Source organism: Chanos chanos, chromosome 4, assembly GCF_902362185.1.
Source record: "Chanos chanos chromosome 4, fChaCha1.1, whole genome shotgun sequence".
In the NCBI taxonomy this organism is placed as follows: Eukaryota; Metazoa; Chordata; class Actinopteri; order Gonorynchiformes; family Chanidae; genus Chanos; species Chanos chanos.
This window is the reverse complement of record NC_044498.1, coordinates 20,797,565-20,817,784: the sequence shown is the minus strand read 5'-3', so window position 1 is coordinate 20,817,784 and position 20,220 is coordinate 20,797,565. Positions and strand designations below refer to the sequence as shown.

General features: G+C 38.8%; 1 protein-coding gene across 1 annotated transcript in view; it reads left to right on the top strand.

The window, feature by feature from the left end:
• The window catches only part of LOC115810241 (potassium voltage-gated channel subfamily KQT member 1), a 133,666-nt gene that overhangs the window by 27,294 nt on the left and 86,152 nt on the right, over positions 1-20,220 (top strand). The window contains 3 exon segments of the mRNA XM_075353560.1: positions 361-387; positions 2,380-2,433; positions 3,005-3,119. Of these exon segments, the coding sequence (XP_075209675.1) occupies positions 361-387; positions 2,380-2,433; positions 3,005-3,119 (196 nt within the window).

Sequence of the window (20,220 nt, the reverse complement as noted above, 5' to 3'; positions counted from 1 at the left end):
TCCATTAAGGGAGTGGTACTGTGGGATAATGAATAGGGCCATATGTCTGTTGGGCCTTTGAACTAACGTCAAGCAACAACAAAAAAAAAAGAAAAAGGAATTTGATGCTAAGCCGAATATGTTTTGACTTTGACAAAAGGATTATGTACATAATTTTTGACTTTTGTCTAATGGTGAAATTGTGTATGAGCTACAATTTCAGAAAATCTGACTTTCTTTCAGAGACAATGTTGGGTAGCACACACCACCCATGCCCTACTGAAGTGACGTTGCATTTGCGAGTGAAGTTTGTCGGCCTTAGTAAATTAGAACATGTTTTTTTGGGATGAGTCACTAGTGACTGATTCTATGCCTTATCAGCCATCACAAGGATGTTCAGGCAGACAGGTGAGCTCATGTCTGTTTTTGCCTTGTTTTTAATAGGTACTGTGCAACTGTACATGCTGGTCAGGTTTTTTGCAGTGACCCTATGGTGTTTTTTTTTTCTCTAACACCGCATGGTGTTCACTTGGCTGTCATGTGTTTTATGTTCTAATTTGGTGCATGCTTTTTAGTGCATGTTTTTGGTGTTTCTTCTCAAGCTTTGTGATTTCACAGCAATGTCCTATGGTCTTATCCCATTTTATATGCAAGGTTAATCTGATTTTTTTTCACACTTTTCATAATAATTGTTTCACTGATTATAATAATGGTTCTTTACACTCTCGCAGTGATGAAGAATAGGTGAAACATATTACACAATTTAGAAAATATTTACAGTTAGACATACTTTTAGAGGTTACAGTGATGTTTAGAGGATTTTACAGATTTGTTTATTAAAAGTAAACTATCTGAAAAGTCTGAAATAGCTTGCAGTGAGCACGACTAGGTATGAAACCAAAAAGCTTTAAAATACAGAGAAGATGAGATATTTTGTTGTCTGTAAACATAAAAGACAGATTAAAATTTTGAATAACGTGGTCAAGCAATATGTAAATTAATATTCATGCCAGACAAAGGCTTAACATAAATGTTCTCTTTAATATCATGTTACATAGAGAGAGGATACTTTTTGAAATGGCCTACAAAATACCTTTGTCTGAGTTTGGTCAATTAAAAGGAAAAAAAAAAACCCTCTAAAGAACTGCTGTTATGAGGCTTTTTGCTTAGTGAAAAGCCACACATCAGCAGTATAATCATAGTAATCACAGAGGGACACATTTCATTATGAAGCTTATTCCTGTCCTTTTTGCTGCACAAAATTCTAGGTAGTATATTAATGCCAAACTGAAATATCAGAAAGAGATGGGTCCCCACAAAAGAACGAGTCAGCAAGATTCTTCGACTTTTGGACTCTTTGTGGTAAAAACATTTTCAAATACTTTAGTAAAGGTTTTTTAAAGGTGTTTTCTTTCTTTTTTTTTTTTTTTAAAGATTACTCGTGTTTATCTGTAGATATCTCGTCCCAGCTGTGCCCGAGATAGTATTCTAATCAGATCAGGATCTCATCGCCCTCCATTTTTGTTCTCATAAAGCGGCATGGGGCTTCGTACGCCCACCCTGTGCTGCACTCAGTCTGCGTGTTTGGCAACTTTGGTTCTATGGCAAATGGTCTGCTGGGAAGGAGGAGACAGAAAGCAGCGGATGGGTGGGATGGGCCTGATAACCAAGCTATTGTGGAACTTCATGGGTCAGAAATAAACTTGGGCATTGTGGAGTTCCGTCAACATCCGGCTTATCATACCCGCTTATCTGTCTGGACCTCGGACGCCGGTGAGAATCTATGAATGGGCTTTGAGGCTCTGGGGGCCAGTCTGTTGATGTGGCCCCTGCTTGTTTTCATTTGTTGGGGCCCTTCCAAGCCAAACGGGGTTGCTCTGACGGGAGCGTTATTAATAAGCTGGCATTGTTTGGCTAGCCGATAAGCCCACTCACAGCTGATGAATGAAAAACGGGCCCACCTCTCCTTCACTCCCTGCAGTCCAGGCCTCTCCCTCTATCTCTCCCTGTCTCTCTATCTCTCTACCATTCTCTCTTCTTCCCTTTTACTCTTTCTCTCTCAATCCCCTCTCTCTGTATCTAAACCAACAGTGTATCGGAAGCTTCCGGAATGTGCAAAGTAAAACAAACTTGTTTTACAAGCTTAGCCTGGTGATTCCCACACCAAAATAGATCACTTTTCTTAGTTTAGGAAATCAAGGTTGATGTGAATATTTATAGTCTCTGTCATTTTATAGCACTTTCCTTTAGATCTTTTTCTTCTTTTATGGACAATAGGTTTGAGATAAATGATGTGTATTTTCACTGTGTGAGAATATGATTTCCCTTACATATTTTTTTCTTGTTCACTGTCTGAGCACACATTGTGTTTCTGTGCTTTTGTTTCTTAATGCATGTCAGTAGGCCATCTCCACTCATGGTCTTCTTTTACTCTGAGCTGTCCTGCCTCTCCAGGTATCCTCATTCTTTTCTTCCTCTTTTATTGAGCTGTTTATCCACTTTCAGTTTTTACATTCTTTTTACATAACTTCTAGCATATTTATTTTAGTTACATTTCAGTTCAAAACGTCCTGTTGTTCACTTAACCAATGATATTCAGCTCTTGATATAATATAATATAATATAATATAATATAATATAATATAATATAATATAATATAATGTAAAACATTAATGCTATATGTGCTTAGTTAAAGTTTTTTTTAAATCTAAAACCAGACTATGTGTTTTTCTATCTTAATTCTCATAATTATGCCAGCTTTTCTTTGCCTTAGTCGTTCAGTCTTTGGCTTTAAAAAAACAACAACAACAAAAACAGAGACAGCATCTGGGGATTGATTTCCAAACACATTATCCCACAGATCTCATAAGTTGGTTTATGTGAGTGATGGGAGTGATTTTATTTAAAATGGCTTGGCTGTCATGTTGGAATGAAGGCTTGTGGCCTCAATCCCCCTGACTGAGATAATTAAGAGAAATGTTAACCAGTTATCACTGTAAAGTCAAGATTCCATGTTTTCTACAGTGAAGAAAAAACTGGATGGTCCAGGGGCAGATATCACTCGGACCAACAGCCTGGTGGACGACATGGATTTTGCCACTGAGGACATCCCTTTACCTGTAGTCACTGACACTTCACAGTAAGTCCCCTTGTTATTCTGGTCTTTCATCCATCTATCCATCCGTTCATCCATCTGTTCATCCATCCATACATCCATTTATCTATCCATAACCCCATACATCCATCCATCGTGGTCATTGTGATAGACATTTTGTTCCTCACTCTTACAGTTAAAGTCTTATCCAGCCATCCCTTGGCTTTTTCTTATTCTCCCTGAAAGTAAAGCAGCCTCTGCTGAACTGGAGTGCTTTGTCATGTCTGAAGCATTTCAAGCCAGGCTGCACCATCAGTGAGGTGGATTATGAATTGCGTTGTGAAATCAAATAAGAACAAGAATGCTGTACTAGAGGTGTACTCCATGAGATACTAGACAACTACTGAATGCTTAAGGTTTTATATAGGCCTGTATAAAAACTAAGATTTCATGGCTTTCTTTTATACACTTTTGTACACTGTGCTAGAGGTATGTACATTTGCATGTGAATTTGGATCATACAGGTAAAAGAGTTGAAGAACAATTGTCTTGATTAAACGGACACAATGTAAGTGATCCATGCACTGTAAACTGTGACAACTGGTATGAAGTATTTGCTAAAATCTCACGCTGTATTTTTTAACATTTAAATATGACTACTGCATCAATGTCACATATGACAAAATGCATATTTATAGCTTAAAATTGCATATAGCCTCTTTTTAATTTTTGTGCAGCACAAGAAATGAAATTAGAAGACAAAATAATTGCCACACATCAGGTAAACTTAAGGGCTCTACGTTAAAAACTTAACTTGGCACTGTGCTTAAGTTCAATGAGTTAAGGATTCTAGTCCTGACTCTCATTAGCTTAAATATGTATGACTGCATAAACTTGTCCCCTAAAGCAGGCCTAGAAAGTAACAAACTGTGTCTCAACATCTCAGCAGGGTGTCTGGACTTTGTACTGAAATTGTGTTCACTCTGTCAATGGTGCGTGCTTGTTTGCTGCTCAGGCAGTCAGTTGGCCAGTGTGGTCAAAACAAGGTCAAAGTGAATCTATATCGCTTTGCAGAATCTACATTGTTGTAGTACTCAAAAATCTTAGGCATATCTTCTCTTTGCATTTACAGTAAAGAGCAATTTGACTGTATGAAATCGCTTTGTGCCCCTGTAACCATGAGAGTTAGAATCATTAAAGCAAATAATAAACACAGCTGAACTTTAACCAAAAAGTTGTGTGTAAATAAACACCACATACTGGATTAGATCAGTCCCCTCATTTAATTCTGCTCTTGGACTTGAACAGATTGTGTTAGAAAGCTTGAAATTACTGCCATAAACTCTTCAGCCAAATCTTTGTTGCCAGAATAAGAAGTAGTTTCAGCCAAATTTCATTCGATAAATTTATATGTTATTTTATTTCTTAAATGTGAGAGAACTATCACCCTTGTGCATATTTTTGTACTTTGGGAGAGCCAGTGTGTGTGTGTGTGTGTGTGTGTGTGTGTGTGTGTGTGCGCGCACATATGTATTTGAGCAATTGTGTGTGTGTGCTACCATGTGTCTATGTGCACGCACAAATAGAACTGGAATATTTTTCCCCTTGACCTTTTTGACCTTTCACCAGTCTACCTCATCTCTAATACACTTTCACGCAATATATCTTCATCTCAAATTCCAACTCCAATAGCCAGCATTCATCATTCCCTCTTAAAATCAAACCAAGAAACACAATGGCCATGAACCCACTGTTACCTCTCTCTTTCACAGTCTGTTAACCAGCCCATGTGTGGCAAACCTCCAGGACACTGTTTCCACACAACACTTGAATTCAACAAGGTACAGTTTTCATGGCTTTCTCTCTTTCCCTACACCAGCTTTTGACTCATGATTTGACTGGATAAAACTGAAAATGTACCCTGAATATGTGATTAGCATGTATAACCCAGAAAGTATGAATCACAGACCATTTAGTCAGCACTCTGAGGAATATTAGATTTGACGTGACAAGAGATAATTCAATGTACTAATAAACACAGACCGCTGATTAGGGAAGGACGGCAGGTTTTATACCAAGTCCTTTTGGACAGGGTTCTTCACCTGACTCGAAGAAGAAAGCATGTATGTGTTTACAAAATCTGTATAACGTCAGATTAAACATAGTATATCACATGTCTTGGGTTTTCAGCAGAAATGCTCGGATTTAATAAGAAGGTTTCATTCTGTTAACCCACATATTAGCCACGCATTTAGTGTTCATGGAACATGTTGTTTTTCACCGTTCTGAGCCTACAACCCAACTCGGACTGCCCATGTGATGCCCTGCCTTTTACACGAAAGCCTTACACAAGGGCTTTTCTCCTGTTTGTGGGTCAAAGTGATGGATCAAATTAAAGCATTATGCCGGCCTTGGAGAGGACATGAAAAGAGGTGTTCTCTCCCTTGTCTTTTTCTCGTTAGACCGTGTTAGAGGTGCTGAAGTTGTCATGTGAGAAGAATTTAAAATTGCTTTACTGGAAGAACCTGGCTGTGGAGAGTGTGAGGACTGTGTGTGTGTGTGTGTGTGTGTGTGTGTGTGTGATTCCTTCCAGTGGAAAACATCACGAATACTATTCCTTCATGACAGGATCTTGCTGAGCGTGTAATGTGTGTGTCAGTGCTGTACTCCTGTGAACATCTCTCGTCATAGACTTCAGTATAGCTCCTGTCTGTTGACCCCAGGCTTCTCCTGTCAGTTTCTTACATTGGAAAGGATATCGCAATACAATTATTTGCATTTTCTCCCTGCGCTGTGCCTGTTTTCATTCTGTTTAACATTAATTGTGAACAACAAGTGAGCAATAATTCAATTAAGCAGCAAGTTCAGCAAATCGTTTGTCTACTGTTTAGAAAAAAAAAAGAAGTAATATTTCACTTTTATATTCATGACATATGAAATAACATGTGGACTATTAGAATATATATCTCTGGAGTAGTTGCATTCCTCTCACATGTACTTATTGTCAGAGAAGTAATTGAGGAGGCTCCATTTGATATTGGTCAAAGGTTCCAATCTCTGAAATATAATTGTTTATCAGCATCAGACAAAATATGCAGAATTGCTTGATATTTCTGGTTGCTAAGGATAGTAAATTTACATGTATTCATAATCCAAATGGGGTTTGAGTTACTGCCATCATCAGGAAAATGAATTCTGTCATCAGATTAATTTTAGATCCATTCATTTGTGAGGCAGTCTGGTTTATTACTGCACATAGGTGAGTACATATAACAAACATGAACAGATGTTTAGCGGTTATAAAACCAGCCATATGTTCCAAAGTCAACACTGAAGTGGTTTAGATTATCACGCCAGTTGTGCATTTGTAGGCATTCTTGCAGTGTATTGCAGTTTCTGTGAGTGGGGTTATCGTATGCAAGAACATATGCGGAGGAGATTATGAAAAGGCTCCAACAGTTTAATATCAGTTAAATAGTTTCCATGTTGATAAACTGGGTACATTCTGTCCATTCTCTCTCTCTCTTTCTCTCTTTCTCTCTCTCTCTTTCTGTATGTGCGTATGTTTGTGTCTGCTTTTCAAAAAGCACAAGGCAAGCATTTCTGTTTGTGTGCTACACACACTCATGCCTCTGTCCCTTCTTATGTGTGCCTTAAAATTTTATGACAGCTAGAATACTTCAAAGCGCCAAAGAGTCATTTCAAGATGCTGATAGACCCTGTGGTGAGTTTGCCCTTTGACTCCTTGTGTCAATTTGATGTTCTGGGGTCTGAGCTGATCAGAGCTGCTGGGATCAGACAGCTCTATCAGGGACCAGAGTCTTGACTCTTGAGTTCCTGCACCCAGCAGATGTGACAACCACTGGTCAAATTTTAGTCTCCGCTCTGTCACGTTAGATTACCTGTAATTTATGACCTCTACAGCTCGTGATGAAAATCTAATAAGACGAAAATAGAGCCAGCAGTTGTTGGGCCACTCCTCATTTCATAATGGTTAATGCACATTCGTGACTCCGTCTCTCTGTTTCTTGTTCTGCACATATAAACACAGTACTGCTGTTGCTTAGTTTGTTTACACTGATAAGGTGAATGGTCTGTTTGGCTTTGAATCATAAAATAGGCAGAAGTCAGTTAGATCACACAGACACACAGGCACACACACACACACACACACACACTCGCACTCACACACACTCACACACACATGCGCAAAGAGACAGATTCTTCCCCCCAGCCCCCCCCACGCCCCCACCCCCCCCTCCACCCTGTTATCACAACCCTTTTAAAGAAACAGTCATTGCTCATGATACGAACAAGAAATCTGAAAATCTGATTTCTATAGCGAAAAATAATACATGCGAAGGCCTCAGTGTTGAAGAAAACACTGAATCATAGTTTACAACTGCCCATCCGCCTCTCATTCCAGCTTTGTTTTTAATGGAACTTGTTTATTAGATACAGCAAATAAAGGACTTTTCTGTTCCTTCACAGTGTCTCACCTCCCCTGCATTCAGACAAATATTTATTTCCTCTTATTGTTGAAATATCACAGAATGTGTGATAAATTACTCACATCTGCAGTTTTCTGTACCAGACTGCATTCTGCCAACTGCATATACTTACTTGGGATATATACAAGCATCGGTATCTGTTTTCAGATCATATAAATAAACTCAAAATGAAATGGAGGAAAAGTGTGAAATTTTACTTGCAGAAATAACAGTCTGACAGTTTTTTTTATGGATGAATATATTTTTTCTATTGTAGGACCACAAGAGAAACTCATGTTTTCCATAGCTTTTCCATAGTCTCCCCTCTTATCCTCTATATACCACACACACACACACACACACACACACACACACACACGTACATATTCTCTTTTTCTTCACCCCACCCGTTTCATGCCTATTTTTCTTGTCTTCTCTTTCATTTGTATTTTTCCTTTCCTTTCTTTCCCTTCTTTACTGTGTCTCTTGTCCCCAACCATTCTGTATCATTCTCACTCACTTCATTCTCTCTCCTTCTCGTTCGTTCTCTCTTTCTCTGTCATCTCATATCCTGGGGCAGTTCCTCCCTGACCTGGGAGGAGGTGGTGGGGAGGTGTGTGTGTGTGTGTGTGGGGGGGGGGGGTATTGACTTCTTAACAGTCCCATAAAAGTCAGCATGGGGCAACTGCAGGAGCCCTCCATACTCTACTTAATTAGTTGTTCTGCTTTAGAGGCCAGTCACGCTAAACACTGTTCAAATGCCTTATACTCTTAATAATATTAATATTATAATAATATGAATATTTTCTGTGACATTCTTAATTTTTCATTCGCTTTCTCACTAAATCCTCTCAAATTACTTTCATGTAATGTTGGGTTCATGTGAATTTAAGCTGTGGCTATCCTCATTCCCTCTGGCATGATCCAAATCAAGGAGTGGTGCCACCATAATTATATTTTAATGTAATATATTTTTCAAAAGTTCAACATAGGAAAACTTAGCATATATCCCCCTTTGTCTTTTAACACCATTTTAAAAAGCCATTTATTCAGGTTCTGATGAAGGGCAAAAGACTCTTTCCAAGAGTAAAATGAGTGTGTGCAGACACACACACACACACACACACACACAACAAACCATCATCTCAGACTCGTTTTTGTGTCTCCAGATAGAAAGGGCAGTCTGTCGGAGCACTGAAGACAGAAAAGAACAAATTGTGCCCTGGTTTCTTGAAACGCTGCCAATGTCAAGGAGGGAGGGAAAGAGAGAGAGAGAGAAAGCGCGAGAGAGCAAAGGGCAGCGAGACAGAGAGAGAGAGAGAGAGAGAGAGAGAGAGAGAGAAAGAAAATCATAGGTCTGGTAATAAAACAACCACATACTGATTCATCTCCTTGGACATAGTGGTCCCACATAAACTGAGACAGTAGTTAATCTTGTAAGCAAAGATGTCCCAGTCCCACTGCAGTGGTAGGGATCAGTGGTATTTTAACGTGCTTGTATGGGGCCAATATATGGTGTCTCAAGATATTTCAGCTATTTTCAGAACGGCACAGAAATGCAAATAATGAATAGTATGATACAGAATGTTTCAACAGAGTCCGGATTTTGCCAGACTTGGTGCCAGAATTAAATTTATAGTCAGTTCCATCACCTTACATACCAAGTGCCCAGGAAAAAGCGTCTTAATATTGTGATTATTGTACATACAGTTATAAAAAAAAATGGTCTTAATATTTGAATTTTACGTTTAAAATGAAAAACTTTTCGGGGTAAAGAGAGAGGTGGTTGAACTTATGTTGTAATAATTAGTATTTTGTTATATTTTGGAAAAGTACAAATTATACTTAAAAGTGGGAAAATAACTTGAGTATACAAAGCACTGTTGGAGCCCAGACACTTATACTTTAGCTATATGTCTATCTACACAGTGTTGATGGACTTTCTGCTTTCAGAATTCCAACATGACTGACTGTCCATGTGGGTCTGCTATGCACATCAGAAAAATGCAGGTTAAAACTCAGGATTTATTTGTTTATTTTTGTTGTTGTTGTTGTTGTTGTTGTTAAAGTGAAAATGGTGATCACCCAACTCTGTTACGACAGGTTTTGCAGCATCATTTTTTCAGGGGGATGGCATACGAGAGCAACAAAATGTCTCTTTATAAAGTATTTAATTAAAGAGTATTTTTTTTTTTGTTTTTTTTTTTTCACTGGCGGTTGACTGGATTAATGAAACTGCTGTGCTGTAGTTAAAAGGGAGTGTTCACTCCCTCGCCCGTTCCTTTTTAACAGTCACTGATCCTCACTGAGGGGTTGCCCCAACCACAGACAACCAAGTCAAAGATCTACTCCTAAATCACCCTTCAGATCTTCCAGATCTGTAATTACTGGATTGTAGATTAATCAGAACTTGTTGTCTGTCCCTTTGCGTTAAGAGATTTTTTTTTTTTTGTGGCTGATTCATAGATATTGCACATCTGTTGGAGTTTTAGTGGAGTTTTACGGAAATAAATACTTTTTTCTGAAAGGCTTATTGTCAAAACTTGGGAATTAGACATACAGTCTGTAGCTGACATCATTCTTCCTTACCTCCGTATGATGGTCTTTTCTTAGAGATTCAGAGTGAAAATAAGCAGGGTCCATAACCACCATTCAGACACCACTGAGCTACTCTCTGTCTTAGCTGTTTTAGTACAGCGTGGTCACCCTGCAGCTGAATGCTGACATTAGCAATGCTTTCAGTAGTTTCCTGTTGAACTGAATTTAGATTTTGGATTTTTTAAGGACATTGACTATACTGTATGATCCTGCTACTCATTTAATTGGGAGAAACTTTTCAGTAGTCCCAGGCAGTATTAGTGCCTAGCATGAATGCTCAGAAGGGACATGGTTCAGATTTGTAACTGGGAGTGGTTGAACATTTAATGGAATTTTTGGGGGGTTGAATGAGGTTATAAGAATACATTTCAGTACATACGTATATTCTCAGACCTCAGAATCACAGAGAGGTAATGCTGTTGTGCTTGAGGCTTAAGAAATGGGGAGGTTAAGTCCTGCCGCTGAAGCTTTTCAGTTTGACACAAAATGTTGCTCTGAATGAAATCTGATGTACATCTGAAGTTAGAAAATATCCCCTACCCCCATCAAATGGCCCCATCATGCTTTATGGCCATAGATAAATATGGCCTATTTAAAACAACAATGAGCAGTATCTCTTTTATGCCAGGCTTAGCACTCTGTGTAATCAGGCAGCAGAATCTTTTACCTATAGTTTCTGTTCTGATAGTGACTGTCATCTTAATATAGTAAACTATATTTCTTTTCAGTAATTTCCATCAATTAAACTGAAAACAGTTTAACCGTTTTGATTGCAAATGTTTCAATGATCTAAACTACTTGAGCTCTGTTTGGAGTTTCGCACAGAGTGAACATACTAACTCAAGACATTCACTTTTGTTTTTTAAAATGACAAATGATTTGTGTGGGCCAGGAAACCGAAATCCCATTGAAATGTATTTTAATTCAAACTTGAATCAAGTAAATGGGAGTACTAAAAAATATCCAAGGGGGTGAATACTTTCTAAATGCACTGCAAATGGTAGAAAATGAGTTGTAATAGTCTCCTGATTACTCACATGCAGCATTGTCATGACGTTTCGTACGACTCATTTCTCCATACTGAACCAACTGAAGCAGTTCCACATGTGTTTCACAAAGCAGGGCTATTACTCTACAGTAATTAAGCAAGTGTGCATAGGTGGTTTTGGCCAGGCCTGAAGAGTACCATTGTGGTTTTGTAGCAATGGAGAGTGCTGTGTAGTGCACCATAAAAAGTGGGCCCTAATCCTCCAGACAAAGCAGTGCACGGCAGTGAAGGAACCTGAGAAGCTCCAGATCTCTATAGTCCTTAATCCTGCTTCTGTATTTCTCCAGAGCTAATATATTTTCTTCGTCATGCCATGTTAAACTAACAACATTGACCAGTCTGACTATTTGGCACTAGACCCCCCCCCCCCCCCCCCCCCCCCCATTAGTACAAACTGTCCCATACCACAACAAATCTTTGAGAAATTAAAAAATGGAAAAGAAAAATAAACTCAGGAAATTGCTGTTTTTGCAATATGCCTCTCCAAAATGGGGGAGTGATGTCATGTTTTTCATTCTTTTGTGTTGGAGGGGAAAATATGAGTGAAATAACGAATGTGTTTATTTTGATTCGGCCTCTCTTGGCCCTATTAATGACAATTAAAGTGTTAAGGCTTTGATTCGGTTGTAATCCCATGTAGCATTTTTGCTGTCTGCATATCTCTCAGACTTATTCCCTTGGTACAGACATATCTGCAGTTTTGTTTTGCTTCCTTGTTGTGATTAGCCTTGTTATTTCCATCTGGTTTCATGACAGGTTATTTTAGTAATAAGAATGAATGACTTTAATTTGATGGTGATTAGAGATTAAGACAGAGGTTAAATATATTAACCAAAACACTTAAGCAATTCCACGTAATTCCAGTAGAACTATACAGTGAAAATGTAATTAATTTGATGTAATTTACTTTTTTAGTTTCGCTCTTTATAGTATTAGGGTCTTTGGCAGAGTTTGAATTTTGAGTTTTATACATTTTTTTTCCTGTATCGTTTAGGCCTTTCTTTTACAAACAGAAGTGTGCTCGGCATGTTAGCTGTAACAAAGTTATCAAGCACATCACTTCTACAGTTTTGCCCAGTCCCATAACTGTCCCACTTAGCTGTGTCGTACTCAATCACAAAACCTTTAGTTGCTTTAGTTGTTTTTGCAAAGGCAGCACCAGGAGAGATGTTTGGTTCCATTCACATTTCAACATTTTGACATGAAATGTTTATGCTTCTGTGATACCCCTTTTGTTGAGGTTACAGGAAAAATTACTTCTCGTTTAAGTGGAGAAGACTCACAGCAAGGATTTTAATTGCATTTGACTGCAAAACACTTAATAAGTGTATCTGATTAGATTCTAAAGAAGAACAACATTGAGTTTCATTTATTTAGCGATTTTCAGAATATGTTCCATTTCTACTGATTTTCATTAATGTGTGTTTATAAAATGATAACAGTTACTAAGCCTTGCATATAAAATGCAACAAGTCAACTTAGAAAGATGGGTAACAGACAAAGAAAATTTGAGAATTCCAAATGAAGTTTAAACTCCAAACTAAAATTGGGCTTACTGTGAAATGCAATTTGACCATTCCACATTTTTCTTCCCAGTTACTACTGTAGTTTAAGTGAGGAAATGAGAGTGCTTGCTCAAATGCCATTCTCTGTTGGTAACAGGAGAGGACCGGTGGCTGGGTCTTAACCCGGGTGAACAATCTTATGTGTTAGTGTTTTTTCAGAGAGAGGGGTCTCCGTAAATGCCGCACACTCCGTCAAAGGTGTGTCTTCACATACCCCTCTCTTTCAGCACCTGTATAAATACCAGGTCCTTTTTCTGGCTCCTAATTTCTTGGCTTCAGTTTCTAACCTCCTTGAATGAAAACACACACACACACACACACACACACACACACTCTTACATTGGAGTACCTGAGTGGGACTGTTTATCTACTCCACCTTCTCCTGGGCCTGTGGCTTTTGAGGTGTGGACTGAGTTCTGTTTCAGGCAGCCCAGCATGTGCATTGATGTGGACCGACATTGATTTACTCAAGTGCAGCAGCTCTGTGATGTTGCCCCCTCTGAGAGGGAGAGAGGGAGAAAGAGAGAGAGAGAGAGAGAGAGAGAGAGCCAGTGTTTGGGTGCCTGGTCTGAATGAACAGCCTGTTGCTGGTGCTTTGCTGGACTGTAGGCCTGTCTGTTCCTGTGATTTTCTTGCTTGTCAGAAAGACTGAAAAAGCTCACATTCTGCTGATTCTCAGATAGTACTGACCCATCATGGATTTGACGCATTAAAACAAAATGTTACAAATAGTACTGTGACTGTTTATACACTTTTAGTTATTATGAAGACTGGCAAAAACAAAGAGACTAGGACACCTTATTCAGAGTAAATGTCTGGCACAGTTCTCCCATAGTTCAAATAAATGGATACCTCACATCTTTTGGAAAGCCCCTGTTAGGCTTGGAAATGTCAAAATTGGTAACAGTCCTGTAATTCATATGACACCGTCTTGCTTCAGACATAGTTTTCTTATGCACCTTGAATTGTAGAAATTTTGGAACTCGGAATGGGAAATTACAGCAAGTGTCTTTCAGATTTTGAGAACTTCAGGTTGAACTATTAGGCACACTTTAGATATTAAAGTTTATGGTATGCAACCACATTGTCAAATAGGAAACTGAATAGTGCTTTTTAAAGGCCAACTAGTCTGTGCTGGCAAATTTCTGTCTGATGTGTAATGACTATGGACAGGATCAGGTCAAACTGGGGCATTAGTAATTAGAGAGACTGGGTTTTCCATATCATATTTACCAGTTTGGTAAACAGACAATGACACAATGACAAACACTTCCTTCATATTTCTATTTAGGTTGATACAAAATCAAGATAACCAGGGCTTGATAGTTGTCAGCATGAATTCTTGCCAAGTTGGCATCCAGTAAAGCTCATACTATTTCCTGTTTAAGCATTAGTGCATAAAATCTCAGAGCAGCTTTTAGTCAAAATGTACTTTGAGGTACACACTGTATGCCTCATATATTTCAAATGCACATTCTAGACTGTTCCTACCCTTAAAATGCCATTTTATCCCCTGACTGAACAACAAGAGAAGAAATGAATGTAGTTTTGAGAGTTCTCAGACTACTAGCAGACTCATATGCTTCAATAGATGAAGGGAGATATTTGCCCATATAAGTCCATCTGAAAGGGAAATAACACAAACCCATTCAGTGTGATCTTCAGACAAGATTCAACGAATCTTTTTATGACTCATTGACGCATGTAAGAATTTTTGGCTGTGTGCATGAGTTGTATGTGTGGTGTTTTGATTAAGTGTGTGTGGTTTTAAAAGATGTACACACACACACACACACAGACACACACACACACAGACACACACACACATGCAGACAGACAGACACACACACACAGACAGACAGACAGACACACACACACACACATACACACGCACAAACAAAACTTAGAACTCACTACATTTTTGCTGAAGTGAAAGTAAATATGAGAGACTACTGAAATTCACTGTATTTGTAACTAAAATGGACGACAGCCATCGTCAGACTTTTGTAATTACCTGTAATAAAAATCATGTTAATATTAATATGCCTCAGTCAAGTATTCTAATAAAGATTCTACTGTATTTCTGCTTAATTTAGTGTCATGTCAAATATCACAGATGTATGTTGTTTCAACACACGTAAAAACCCCTACTTACTGGTTAACGCTCTGATGACAACCTTGTGACAGAGAGCTCTAGTTAAGCGTTCGTTATGTATCCCTGCACATGCCACATTAGCCACATATTTCTATTACTCTATCACCACCATTAGACAACACATCATTATCAATCTTTGACTATGGAGTGCTGACTGTTGTGAATATCAGACTGACACGTTAGCCTTTAGAATTGAATAACAGTCACAGATGTGACTCTTTTACTGCCATTGGTGCCAGATGTGGGAGAGAGAGGGAGAGAGAGAGAGAGAGAGAGAGAGAGAGTGAGAGTGAGAGGCGGGGGAGAGAGGAAGAGAGAGAGGGAGAGAGAGAGAGAGAGAGAGAGAGAACTCTGGATCATTTAGGGTAACAGGTAAGCCCAAATCCAAACTGAGACCTGAGAATTCTTTCAGTCTCTGTACTGGACCTTAATAAGAGCCATGCAACCCTCATTAAAGCAGTCCCACAGGCCATAGCACTTAAGTGGTACTAATAATGTTCCAAATAAGTCTTGGAGAGTGTTGAAAAGTGGCCTTTGGCCTACTCAAGTGTATATGTTCCGGAAAGACCTATCCGTTCTGACAGGTTACCATTAGGTGGCAAGACCTAAAGTCAAGAGAAAAGTAAAGTTTTGTTTAAAGTGTTGTATTGTATGAACATTCATGGTGACAAAAACTGCAGTGTCTGTGTTGTGGGGTTTATTATGATTCTTCCATTGCAAACATTAGGATTATAGGCCTCTATGTGATGTATTTATGAAACATTACAGATGTAATTATGATCATTAATACATTCTTATTACTAAAAACAACATCAGGAATCTAAAATTTACAGAATTTTGGGTGGGCCGTTCTCTGTTTATTTATTTATTTATTCTTTTTTTTTTTTTGAGAAATTGCTCTTGTCCTCTGTACTGAGCAACAATCTGTAGATAAAGGGAAGTGTGTGAACCCTGTGGTGATTTGTGAGGACAGTGTGACAGACAGAGAGATTGTGGAGACATGCACTGAGATGACTGTACAGGGTGAGAATGAAACAGGGAGTGAGGAAGGCTTGTGGTTAAAGCCTAGGAAGCTTTCAGTGCATCGTTATATTTGTGTTCATTTCTCATGACCAAAGAGCTCTCAGATGGATCCAAGACACACAAAAAAAGCTGGATCCGATGATGCACAGTTCTTCTAAAGCGGTATCCATATTGGTCAAATAAACGTAGTGTGTTGTTTGGATGATGTCAAGCGCACAAGAACTTAACCTAAACTCCAATCTTAAAATATTCCATTTTTTTTTTATAGTTCTGTTGTTTTAGCAAAGAAAGAAATTACAGCCATTTACAACATTATGACAATGATATCCATTACATTTTACTCATGTGCATCAGTAATAAAATAAAACATTTACTACATAAATCATGCATTTTTTGTAAATGTAAACAAGTTTCTGATTTCAGTGCGGTAGAATTTGAAAATGCTTTTCTTTACCCTCTAAAATGAAAATTTTCCACAGTGCAAAATTTCTCTCTCTCTCTCTCTCTCTCTCTCTCTCTCTCCCCCTCTCTCTCTCTCTTTCAAATGAAAGCCCAGTTTTAATAGTTAGTTACATGACTCATCGGGCAAAGGCTGGAGCAAACCATTCAAGCAGAAGAAGCTTTTATGACGTGATTACTGAGGGAAAGGAGAAATACCAGAGGAAGACTAATTTGGAGTTGAAAATTTAACGCCTAAGTCTAAGTAAGCCTTATTCCTGAGCAGAAATCAACTTTTTTTTTATGTAGTAATCCTTTGACGGTGTTACATCATCTCAGGGTTGACTGAAAATGAAATCTGTTCTCCAAAATAAGAACCATTTCCCCTCTTATTGCATCTCTTATTTTTAACTATCTTTCAAATACCACGTTAATGGTGATTTTTATGCTGTTTTTGTGGAGTGTGGTACATTACTGACCTCTGCTATAGGAATGGCTATTTTACTCCCTTCACATAAAGACTGCATTGAATGCTGAGCTGACCTGCCTGGCACATTTTACATGGCAGGTCATTGTAGGATTGAAATAACTTTTCATAAAGCATCATTAGGTAAATGGGCTGATCCAATCAAAAGTCACAACCCTGTTGGAATTCATTAAACTCATGCGGAGTTCCTTTGACCTTTCCAATTTGATAATTGGGCTGTATGGATTTGTGGCACATGCCCTTCGACTCCAAGTGCTCTACGTTCTATTGGTCGGGAGTGAGAGACATAAAGAGCTTTTGTGTCACTGTCCAGCACCAGTCTGCGAGGGTATGTTTGTTTTTGTTCATTTTTTTCCCCTGCACATGCAGATGTGCCATCTATGCACATAAAAAGTCACTTGTTTCACAGAGCCATTTTTAGGGTAGAAATTTTATTCGCTGACTTTGAATACTTGTTTCAAAAACGCACACAGGCACACAGACACACATACACGCACATGCACACACACACACACAGGGAGAGAGAGGGGGACAGAGTGAGAGAGAGAGAGAAAGAGAGAAAGAGACAGAGAGAGACAGAGGATAGTACACACACATTTACACTTTGCTACATTCAGTACCAATATTTAGCAGTAATTTGCACAGTAACTGGTTTATTAACAATATCCTGTTCAATAACAATATCACTAAGTACACTTGTTGTACAAAGATTCATTTTGTAAAACTGGTGAAGACCAGAAGCAATTCAAACCTGTGCCAAACATTGTTATTTGGTGTTTTTGCAACGTAATAATGTCTTCCATTTACCAGTAGGTTGTGCTGTGGTAGCGTCAGTTCATTGAGTGAGTTTTTATGCACCTCATACTTTCATACGACATACAGCCATTTCAGGTACGCTTTTTCACACAAACCGCTCAACGTTTGTGTATTTACTCAACTCTCTGCAGGGAAAACTTTTTCCACAGTATAGGAGAGGAAACGGTCCAGCACAGAGTGGAGTGAAAGTGGAAATGTCGTTGTCAAGTGTTTTCCAGCATTCAGGAGGGTGTGCCCAACTCAACCCCACTGGCCTGCATGCCCCTCCCGACGAACAGAATTCATTATTCTCTCCCTCTCTCTGCAAGTCGTTCCGCTTGACTAGGAATTACCGTAGTGGTCCGTTTCTTCTGACAAAGAAATTGCGTGAAATTGCACAATAACTGGATATTGGAACCATATTTTTCTTCTATTTTAGTAAATCCTGTTGTGTTGAGTTCGGCAGCTGGGTTGTTTCTGTGAGGACAAAAACAGAGTTATATGATAATTTCAGCCACTCAGCCAATAAACATAAAGACTTATTACAACTTTTAGCCTGCATTTACAATGCAAGTTTCAATGGTTTCATGGTGTAAGTTAGGCTCTTCACATGTTTTATGCGCCGCATATGTGAGATGCATTAATGTGGTATTTTTGGCAGGAACAGAAAGAAAAACACTGCTCCACTGATATGAAAATATATTGGAGGTCAAGTCAAACCTGGTCCAAATGCATTATTTCAATTTCATTTTTAAAAATTTTCCCCCTAGAACACACTGTTTGATCATCGCATAAAATATGTCTTCAAATTATGTATTCTTTAACCCCTAAAGAGTTTTTTTTTTCAGTACCACAGTTGTCAGGTGCCTTGGTTTATTGAAGCACTTTGCTGTGTGAATGTGTACAGTATTTTTGGGGCCTGTACCAAGCTGGATTACGGTGCAGTTTTTCCCAGTTGTCAGTTTCAGGAAATGCACTCCCACTGTTGGGAGGTGAGGTATCTGTGTGTTGGCCAGCTCTGTTTTTCTCCTGCTTACGGGAAGCAGGATCATACTCCAACCCAATCGTCCATCTGCGGCTCATAGTGATCCATCAGCTCCCTGCTCTCTCTCTCTCTCTCTCTCTCTTTCCCTCTCTCTCTCTCTCTCTCTCGCTCTTTCTCTTTCTCTGTTACCTTCTTATGCTTCTCCGTGGCTTTCAGCACGTGCTGCTTTGGCAGAAAGTGTCTTTTTTCGTGTGAAACTTTTATGGGTGATTTTTTACGTATAAAAAGCTTTGTGGAAGTTTATAACAGTGGCCATGCATATATTGTATGTGGTGTAAGACAACTAACTAAAATCATTTATGTTTTCAGTTTCTTTTTTTGTGTAAGATTCTCACTTCATTGCCTCCCATACAGAACACATAGCATTCAAACAAACGGTTGAACAAGTCTTCACTTTCAGTAGACTGTGTGTTTATTTGTAAAATTGGAGAGACTTTGGAATAGAAGTGGAGAGTGAAAAGATGTGATACTACGACTGAATCTCAGCTAATGATAAAGACTAGAAGAATGTGATATTTTTAGCTGTTTTACGTGTGTGTGGTTGCGTTAGCATTTGTATGTCTGTGTTTTGGTGACTGTGTTTATTCCCTAGGAACCATCTGTAGCTAATGAAAAATAGATGATATTGCCACAGGGGATACAGATATCTGTGCAATACAAAATGAAGTAAACAATCACTTCAGCAAATGCTGACACATACACACACACAAACACGCATGCACGCACACACACACATGCGCACTCATACACACACACACACACACACACACACACACACAAAAGTCTATCTTCATTACAATTTTTAAGTTGATGGGACCAAAAATAACCCTTTATTCACTGAGGACCTAACCTAACCAGCTAGACTTATACTAAACCTCCCCCTTCACACACACACACACACACACACACACACACACACACACACACATACACACACACACACACACACACACACACACACACACACACACACACACACACAGAATCAAACACAGACTCACACACATACGCACATCTTTGAATCAGGGAGTAAAAAAAAAAACAAAGCTGAAAGAAGGAAAAAAAAGGAGGGAACAAAGCACTGGCTAAACGGATTCACCTACAGTATAGGAGCAGAGCTGGAGAGGGCAAACAGGAAAGTAATGGTCCGTGTTTGTATTACCAGGGCTCGTCTTGCGTGGTTGTCAAGAGCATTAAAATGAGCTGTTTGTGAAGGGCTGGCTGTTTTTGGCAGAGCGTGCTTGACTGGCGTTCATTGGACAAGGGCTGCCTAGAGCCTGCACTAGAATCCTAAACTCTATCGTCAAACCTTTTGGCAGTGTGGAGAAAAGGACAGGAAGGAAATGAGCCCGTCTGCAGATAAGCCCAAACCATGTCACTTTCAAACTGCTCACCTCCCCATCATTTCAAAAACCAAAAAGAGATACTGTTTTGTTTTGCTTGTTATGTTGATATGGTATCTGAACACCACAATGTTATTTTCTTTTCTTACTGTCTGACAT